General features: G+C 48.9%; 2 protein-coding genes across 2 annotated transcripts; both read left to right on the forward strand.

The window, feature by feature from the left end:
- Nucleotides 1–949: 949 nt before the first annotated feature.
- On the forward strand, nucleotides 950–2,437 carry EPUS_08984 (uncharacterized protein; the record flags this gene model as incomplete). Its single annotated transcript, XM_007787685.1, has 1 exon — nucleotides 950–2,437. The coding sequence occupies one exon, from the start codon at nucleotides 950–952 to the stop codon at nucleotides 2,435–2,437; it is 1,488 nt and encodes a 495-aa protein (XP_007785875.1).
- A 506-nt stretch (nucleotides 2,438–2,943) lies between these two features.
- On the forward strand, nucleotides 2,944–5,360 carry EPUS_08985 (uncharacterized protein; the record flags this gene model as incomplete). The annotated part of the gene is made up of 6 exons (XM_007787686.1): nucleotides 2,944–3,678; nucleotides 3,786–4,028; nucleotides 4,138–4,370; nucleotides 4,469–4,692; nucleotides 4,778–5,082; nucleotides 5,196–5,360. The coding sequence occupies 6 exons, from the start codon at nucleotides 2,944–2,946 to the stop codon at nucleotides 5,358–5,360; spliced, it is 1,905 nt and encodes a 634-aa protein (XP_007785876.1).
- Nucleotides 5,361–10,000: the final 4,640 nt, after the last annotated feature.

Genomic DNA, 10,000 nt, shown 5'->3' on the forward strand with positions numbered 1-10,000 from the left:
CTGAGAGAGAGATGTGCATCAGAGAGAAAGGGTATTGTGGTCACTGACTTGATGGACATTGTGCCTTCAGCACTCAATTTCAAACCGAGCTACGGAGCCAGCCTTGTGGCCTTCCGCTCGGGGACAGCGCAGCGGGAGAAGAGAATTGCGCACTCGTTGTTTGCCTCCTGCAAGATGAACGATCTGTTGGGTTCCGAAAGTCCTGTGCGACCTCGGGGTGAAGAGAAATGGTCTAAGTAGTTGAGGTGTTCGTGGTCACTTGGAAGCCTCGCCTGGCGTGTTGTAACTTATAAGCCGTTGGTAAATAAATAAAACCCGGTGGTTCCAAAACAGGAGGCAATATTTACTCCGTCAGTCCCATGGCAACTGACCGCAATTTATCTCTTCACTTTTCTACTTGTGCCCTTCGGTCTGAGAATATTAACCATATTATTATTTCGCGACGACAGCATATCGATCGGCTCGTTCACCTATTGGATAGGTAGGTTGTTAAACATCTCACAGGGTGAAGAGTGCACTTGCAGGCGGGGATGAGGCTGTGTTCTATCCTGCTGCCTAAGGCGTGCCGGTCAAACTTCGCCCATCGTGTCAACAACCTCTTTTTCAATCTCTTCCCTCACAAGCTCTTTACTTGAAATTGTTCTGGATGGTGCAAATATACGACTGTTACATGCACGCCATTTTACGGTTCGCTGTCATCGAGTTTCTGGCTTCTACCCTTGCAATTTGGTATCAGTGCAATGACTCGGGCAAGACAAGGCTTCCATTAACCTCGACGTGAAGATACCACCAAGAGCTTTCTATCTTGGCCAGGTGCCGAGTCGACCACAATCTGAAAACTACTTGACATCGTGTCGCATCTTCATTTTTTATGTTACTAAGAAACTCTGGAGCATCTGCGCAGTGCTAGTCACTGGTTGTAGTGATCATCTCGGCGTCTACGACACGAATGGAGCGACCTCCTCTTCCAGATTTTCCGTCCGTCACGTCACCTGTGCCATCGTATCGGTCCAACGTCTCAGACAGCGAGCAGATCCCTCTTTGGTCTCAAGAAGTCGCTGCATATTGGCAAGGTCGACAGCATGCCTCAAGAGCTTCCAGTATCATCTCTACCAGGACGAAGCTTAGCACAAACACTGCGACTGAAGACGCCCGCAGTATCGACATTAATATTGACCCATATCATTTCAGGATCAATCGGGATGGTTCCCGTATCACCACCAGCGAGCTCCAAGACACTTTGCCTAAATACGGTCCACCTGTCCAAGTCGGAGGTGTCAATGGTGGCGCGAGTGAGAGCACTAATACGCAGAATTCACACGATGAGCGATCAGTCTCCACTGAGGTACCAGATTACGAATCTGGCCAACCTCGGAACCTCCTTTCCATGAGACCGCTGCCTGTGCACCTTCCTCTCACACCAGATGACGTCTTCCACCCGCAGAACAGTGGTTCTAGAGCTGCGGCAGACACTAGTCTCACAAGAAACCCCTCGTACACTCCTGGCAAGGATACGATATCCGTCACTAAAAGGCGTGCAGTGTCGGAGGACCATATTCATAAACCTTCTGCTATCCCACGGAAACCGCTAAACCTCAGCTCACCGCTACGTCGCCGAAACGGAGTAAGGTTGCCCACCCTGATCACGAATATGGTGAATGAGCAGCAGTCTGAAGCTGGCAGAGATCGAGACCCTGTTGTAGCTTTAAGGTCTCCAAATTGCCGACTTCCACGTTCAGCAGAGCCCAGGCTTGGAAATGACAATCACTCGTTTTTATCGATACCTAGCTCCCCTATGTTCATCGGCAGAAATGCCTCGGGATCGTTTCCCTCCCCACCGCCGGTGCCTGATGCCACTCAACCTCCTTCGACCCCTGACGACCAGCGGACGGTCACCGCACACAGTCCTGCCCGAATAGAAGAAGGCTATGCAGACACTTATCCTCCCCCTCCAATGGATTCGGAGAATGATGTTTCCGTGCATTATACCCGGCTGATACGTACCATCGATCGTGATCATAGAAAAGCATTACATGAACGAGACAAGGACATTATAGCTCTCCGCCAACGCCTGCACGAACAAGACACAATCTATCGACAAGAACTACGAGGACGAGATTTTATGGTTGATGACCTCAAGAACCGAATTGCACATCTGGAGTCGACCACCGAAGCTAAGGTGGAAACGGCCTGCAATGCCATCGAAGACTTATGGGAGAACAGGTGGAAAGACAGGGACTTCCACTTAATGGAAAGAATGCGCCGTATGGAAATAGACCTTCACACCGCCGTGGAAAGAGCCATACTTGAGCGCGACCAAACATGGGCGAAGTGGTGGACGGTGAAGTACAAGCAACTGGTAGAGCGGTTGGAGCAGACAGGTCAGCTTTCGCAACATGACCTCAAGACACTCCATACAAATCCACCAAATCTGTAGAAGTGATCACTAATTACTAATACTGATTAATAACATGGTCGGTGGGATCAGAAACAAAACGTTTTGATGAACGGAACCCTGCCAGTACAGAGTACTACGTAGTTGTAACGTAGTTCAAGTTGTAAATGCCCGACCGTTTTATTGCGCCCGTTGAATGACATCACTGCATGCATGATGCATCAAATTACTTTGAACCTCTAGCTGCACTGTACCACACACCCTGACTGCATGCCTGACGTGGTCAGCGGATGCCATGATGTGACAGTTCAACGCGCTTGCAGATGCGTCTTCGTCTTTCGCATATACTCGACAGTGAAGGGTGAAAGAATGATGTATGTGCGATTGGCAATAAACAAGCCCGGCTGCATGCCCTGCCTTTCCATCACCTCTCGTCAAGGTGACTCATCTTCTTCGTCTCAGTACATCTACATTGTTACTTCTTACTCTCCAATTGATCCTGCATTTGACTGTTGCTGTTTTCAGTCGACGTGCTAGTGCTTTGAAAGATGGATTCCGCAGATGATGCTTTGGCGAGCGCATCTACTCATCTCGACCGAGCACCACTCAACGCTTACAGCACCACTGAGCTTCACCACCAAGATGGGCATCTCACTCAAAATCTCATAGATGCTGACAATGAATCTACATCATCACCCGTTGACGCAGACTCCAAGGTTCTGGCTAAAGTTCGAACTATCACCACAAAGGTGAAAGCAAAACTACATCCCAGAAAGCATGATGAGACATTCATACATGATGACCAACGCGTGATTGAGGGAGCCAAGATAGCTCCAACCTTAGCACCACCTGCGCCGACTGCAAGGGATGAGGATCGTTTATTTAACGCTCTACCAGAGAAACCAAGCGGCCCTTCTCTCAAACAAGTGGTGGCTTATCCTGTGAACACTGTCAAATCGGCTGTCGGACGACAAGGGGGAGATGCTTATGCAGAGAACCTAGCCAAGACAGACATCACACATGGTGCCAACGTCAATATTGTTCGAGCCTACGATATCATCGCCAACACCACAACAGACGCAGACAGGGTGCAGGCCATGCAAGATTTAGAGCGACTGAAAAAATCTAGACAGGACTCGTTCGTTCGCTGGACAATGAATCGGCATGTGCAATTGGTGAGGAGAGTTGAAACCGACAAGCTGCCTCGACGACCGAGGACGGAATTCGTCGAGAAAATTGATCATGACAGATATAGAACACAATGGAAGGAATATGGTGACTATGTTCGTATTTCCTATATCCTGATTATAGTTGGCAACCAGTCCGTCAATGGTACTCGAAAGCGGCGTACAGGAATCATATTTGGATTTCGTGCTCACCGTGTTCCTAGCTCCTTCACTTTTATATCGAGCGCTACGGAGCCCAATATATAGGCACCTCCGATGAATTGCCCAAAGCGACCGAAGGCGCTATCATCTCTGTTTTGGAGAGAGTCGTCCTCACATCGGCACCTTATCAGAAATTCTTGATGAAATCGAGTGAAGTTTCATTGTGGAAGCAGCCGGAACGCTCCGCCTGCTACATGGCAGTGTACTTTATCCTCTGGTGGTACGATTGCCTGGCTGGATCTGCGGTGAGCTCATCTCTGTCCTCCAATAATCCAAACCGGGTCGGAACAGTCATGGCCGTCTGCAAACGGTTGGGGTTATGGTACAACAACTAGTGGACTGACGCATTCCAAGCTCCTCGCGCTTCTGGGGTTAGTGATAAAGCGTCGTTCTTGTCATCCTACGATCGAAGAACTTCGCCAAGAGCTTGAGCGGTCTGAGAATCCAGATCTCACAGCTTGGAGCATACCTCAGCTAATCGAGCAGCACGGAGCACAGGGATGGGTGAGTGCATTGGTAGAGAAGACAGGACCATCAGTATTGTTGCAGCTGGAGGATATGGCGAACTTCCTGGAAGTCCTTCAAAAGTAAGACGGTCCACACACCCTGCCTCAAGACCATTATGCCCAGCCATCAATGCCTCCGGGATTCTTTTGGCAAACGGCACCATTACTGATTTACCTAGCTTCTATGAGTGGCGTGATCCTAACCACACTAAGGCTTCACTCGGAAAGCTGGCGATGCTATCGCTTGTTGTCATCTTTACCCCGTCGCGATTGCTTGTCAAGAGCTTTCTTTTCGTGATAGGGCTCATCTTCTTCGTCCTGATGCCATTATGGCATCGATACCCTCAATACAGGCTACTGACATCACCGATGAAACTGATCTTTTGGAAGGTTCCAACTCACGGTATGTAAATCTGATCTCCTTACTGGGTCTGATCCACTTCACTTCCGTAGTTGCGCATATGTTAATATATGATGGGTGTCTTCAGCTGAATGGGCAGTTGCACGCCTACAAGCAGAAGCCGCCTTTCAACTTGAAGCGATGCAATCTGCGGCGTCTGGAGCCAACGATCAGGGGAGTACAGCCATGGATGACGCCTCTACTACAAACATAGCAGACACCCCTGTGCATGATGGCGAACACCCAGGCACGCTAGTTGGACGATACCACTGCACAAGCCGCAACCGCCACGGCAACCTGACCGTAACCACCCAAGACGTATCATTCAAGCCGCACCTGAGCAAAGACCGGAGCTGGCGGCTGAGATATGATCAACTCAAGGCAATCAAGAAGGTTCCGTCATCCAAATCCTCTCTACCAGCACCACTTCCCGCATTTTCTCTCTCCCTGCTCCCTCTCTCTCTCTCCTCCTAAACATCGAGCAGACTAACGATAATGTCGTACAGATCGTCGGAACCTCAACCATCTCTTCCGGTGATGATCTCCTCTTCACCGATACCGAGGATAATGAATTCAGAACCGTGGGCCTGAGTAATAGAGATCAGGTCTTTACCCAGATTGTCGGGTATAGCAATGGTGGAGGTGGGATTGGATGGCAGGTCAATACTTGAGTTGGTCTGCGAAAGGGGAAGGGGGGGGAGGGGGGGTTGCTTTCATCGTGCGGAATTGTCTGCGCATAGCATGGCAGATTGCAGGATTGTTAAATTGTGGGGGTTGGGCTTGGATGATGGACTGGGCTGGGCAGGATAGGGTAGCTTACTTGTGGTATTAGAGTAGGCTACACCTTTCCTACACTGCCTTTACTTTCTCTGGTTGCTTGATGCACATTGGCGCTTGCTCCGTTGCGGCCTTTCGCACCTTACTTCAGCTAGTACTGGATGAATGCCTTGGTCCTTCGGCTTACGAGTGGGCGAGATGCACTAGGTGCGTAGATGGCTGAGATCGATTTATTTTACTGAAGCAAGCGTCATTTTTTACTCATTTTGGGGACCGCTGGAAGAGATTTTGCTATATAGCTATGTATGGATGGATGGATGGAGAATAGGTAGCTTGAACTAACTACTATTATGCTTCGATCTGCCCGAATGAGGATATGGTAGGGAGATAAGAAATGATTGTGGATTGGGTTGCGTAGCTGCTTGGAGTAAGTGATTATAGGGCATTCTACAACAGTATCAGGCAGAAGTAGCCATAGCTCGGCGCTAGAAGCAGCTAGTTCTGATACAGCGCCACATTGATGTCTAGAAGCTTCTTAGACAATGACCCATAGTTATTGGTCTTCACAGAACCGCTTAACTATTTAGGGCTTAGCTATTTCGTTTGCAGGTTGTCTCCGGGTAAAGATACTAGCGCCGAGCCATGGCTACTTCTGCCTCTCAGAACCGTAGTAGTACTACGTAAGTACGAGAGTATCTCGAAGTGCGATAGTAGGAGGGAAGTATATTTCCTCGGCTTCTTTCCGTTGATTTCCGCGCCTTGGAAACGTGGATAAGAAAGGGGGCCGGGATCAAGGTGGCTAAGGTTTATAAGGCGTGGTATTGGCATTCATGGCATTTGATACTATGTTAGTATGTGGAGATTTGGAAGGAGAGATAGGTAGCTCTCTGGCTTCGCTGGGGGAACATGGTTGAATTGCTATCTGTGAATACCGGTCAGCTTGTAGCGTATCATATGAAAAAAATCGGCACAGTAAAGGTCAAGACATTCTTCTTCAGCGTCTCCATGTCAGCAGCAACATTTCGAATATTCCTTGGCACTTTGCCTGAGAAATTAGGAATGACTAGCTGCGGCTGCAGAGGCTGAACCTTCTGGGTTTCGGCCCATCTGTACGGAGTAGACCCACTCCAGTTTCTTAGGTCGGGGTTTCATCTCTCTTCCATCACCCTTTGGAACATGATTGGTGGCGCAGCCCGCGGCAGACCTCGGTCAATGAGACAATTGAAAGCTTTGACGAGAGGCAGGTGGTTCCGGCCAGCACACGTGACTCGGAATCTTGCATGAGCGGTTTGGGAATGCGAGCCACCTTCCGATGATCCCGATTCCTGAAATGTTCAATTTCCTCACGGATTTTTGACGCACGGTCGCTGAGGAAGGCTATGTAAATGCGTTAGACTGCACCGATAGCGCCGTCGTACTAATTCCAAGTGCGAAAAATTCTAGATACGGCTTGTTTTCTGGAGGCGAGTATCTCTTTGACCGTGGGAAGCAGCTTATGCGGAAGAGCAAAGGGTGGAAGGTCGCGAGGACAACAGGAGGGTCAAGGCCCCAGCTGCCCTGTTGGTACAGGTAAACGCTGTGAAAGAGTAATATCAGGTGCTGGGCAAGGAACAGGAGCTGGTTGAGTCCTCTGGACTTATCGATCTAGACGTATTTGACCTGGGGAAATAAGAAAAGGGGCAGGGTGCGTAGTAAGAGGACTTCTTGCACGGGTGGATGTGGTTCGTCTTGCTCGGAGCGGAACGGCGAGCAACAGGATCTTGTACAACTGTAGGAACAGGGTTACAGGGCCAAAGTCGGTCAGCAAGAGGCCGGGGAGGATGCACTGGCCTTGTAGCAGCATCTGAAAAGTCCCTGAAGCCTCAACAGAAGCCTGCTCGAAGGACATTGCAAAGAGGAACGATAATGAGTCAGTTCTGGACCGCTTGTCCTATCGAAGAGCTTTTCTGGGCTACACGTTTTCCTGATTCGCACAGCTATTAAGGAAACCGGTGGATCGAATGGGTTTGTAGAAGTGAGACGAATACTCATTTCGTAATTGCTGATGCAGAACGATCAAAGAGTGAGATTAGAGAATTCAGTATCATCTGACCACATACTCAGTCTCGTGGTGTATCTGCAAACTCTCAGCTCAAATTCGAGAACCATTCCGACCCCGGAGTGGTGTGTCACGAGGAGGATCAGTAGAGCAGGGAAAACTGGAGGATCCCAAGTGCAAAGACCATAATAAGTAACGTGAACGTGGTATCTAGATGTGTTTGCGCCTGACAAAGCACAAAGTTTGAAACTGGACTACTTATGTCAAGAGTTAATAAATGCGGAAGCACATGCCACTGGAGATTTGCACCTCTACCATCAGGCTCCAAAACTCTGTTGGAGTACACAGCTCGACATAGAAACTCAAGGTCTCAAACACTCTATTGAATATCTGCCTCTGCCATCGATTAGTGGCGTTTCTTCTTTCTTCTCATGATGGTGAAATAACGTTGACCTTGTCGACGAAGACACCCTGCACAGCTGCAGAAGCTGGTTGCCGCGAATACTTCAACACGTCTGCCTCGAACGACAACCATCATGACAAAAGAGAAGACGAAGCTCATTGCGGCAATCACAGCCAGTCGGGCTACCATACTCTTTACAAAATGCAGAGTGAAGAATGGAAGTGGTCAGGATGATGGACGACATAATCATGCAGGTTATGTTTCTTAAAGCAACAAAGACCTCGGTTCTATACTCCCAAATAGCATCAAGGTCGCTATCATCAGGCTTTGCAGACTTCTGGCAGTGACGACCGAAGTAATAATGATACCATGGCAGGATTTTGTCGCTCAAAGATTGTATGAATTCGTCTTTCGCATCTTGCCGTGAAAGCGTGATTAGGTCTGATGCATTGCATAGCTTCCATAGCTCTGCCTCGACGCCTTTAATGGAATAGTCGCCTCTTTCAGGACGCTCAAGCTATTCTCTCAAAAGGCTTATGTTGTATTTCACTGGTTTTGTGAGATTGTGGATTTGACAAGCTTGGAGAAGAGCAAAGTCTGTCTGTAAGTCAGTCATGCTACATCTCATATCATAGTGCTTAGCTGACAATAATTGTCCATCTCATCTATTTCCATGACTTTCTGTCTCTGAAGATTATCACCACCTATTTCCGAAGCCCCGTTCAGTGCCTCTCACGACACCGCATACACAGACTTCCTCAGATCACAAGCATCTATTTGGGAGATGATATCGAGCTTGTTTTCCAGATGCTTAAGTTCAGCTTGCTTGTACAAGAGTAACCTCGTACAAAGGGTGCTAAACTTGCGATAGATTGCGAGCTCGGGATAAGTGCCAATGAGGCGGGAAAGTCTCTCATATCCAGACATGAGCTATGAGGTTAAACCGATCACGCATTACAATTGTGTCTACTCACCAGAGAGCAGAATTCTTATGACAGGTTCTGCGAAACATGTTGTTCGTATCAGTGACTTGCTTAAGACTGCTCCTGGGCTATCGGGCAGACTGCGGGGTTGGGATAAGGCAATGATGCAGCAGGCAACGGGGAGCCTGACTACTTATCAGCCTTGGTGTCAACCACTAGGCCAAGTCGGTATTGAGGCGCCATCGGTATTTCTATCCATTTTCGTGAGCTCAGAGGTTCGACATTCTTCAGCGTGCTCAGTTGACCTTGGGCAGCAAGGCAAACAGCAGCACCACCGTTGAACCTTGTATGTTATGCAGAAGCTCGACTTTAGCTTACTGAACCGCCACAACCGGAGCAAGAACCTGCCGCAGCTCTGGTATTTTCGCGAGCGGAACTCGCCCTAATGACTATATCATCTTTCAGCAGCTCTGTGAGGAGACCTTCTCCTACTATATGTGACGGAGATGGTATTGCAGTCAGATTTCGAACTTGATTTTGGGCACTGAAAGACTCCGGGAAACGTGAGGGGCTATGATCAGTTGAAGATCCATCGAGATAGGCCTTGCTGTCTGCTAGATAGAGATCACGACTTAGCCCAGCCTTCTCGTGCGCAGCACCCACTACCCATGAACGTGAGAACTAGCTTACATTTTGGTGTTTATTGACTCAGGTGTTCGCTCTGATCTAATCGGGTCTACCAACTCATAGCGATACCAACAAAAGCAATCCTCCCTCCTTTCTCCCACCCTCTTTGGATAAGACGCAGCCACCATCGGTTTCAGTACTTCTTATTCCCGGTATTCCTGATATAAATCTCTGCCTCATTCCAACGCCGGTCCCATCCAGAACAAAGACTCAGTTGAGATTCGTGGCCTCGGCAGGCAACGTCGACATTCTCCGAACCTATCATCCTACTCAACCATCCTTACTAGCTGCTACCGTCAGCACTGGAGCACTGTCCTCCAGCAGTACACCTAAGGGGTCACGACCACATCTGGCCGAAGAAGGCTGTTGGGTGACGACCCGACGCCTCAGCTTCCTCCCACTGAGCCTTACATATTTCAAAGAGGCAATTAAGCCGCTCCTGTCAAAGGCCGGCTCTCATCTTCCGTGTTGCCTGGTCTCAAG

The sequence above is a fragment of the Endocarpon pusillum genome (genome assembly GCF_000464535.1).
Source record: "Endocarpon pusillum Z07020 unplaced genomic scaffold C692915, whole genome shotgun sequence".
Classification (NCBI taxonomy): Eukaryota; Fungi; Ascomycota; class Eurotiomycetes; order Verrucariales; family Verrucariaceae; genus Endocarpon; species Endocarpon pusillum.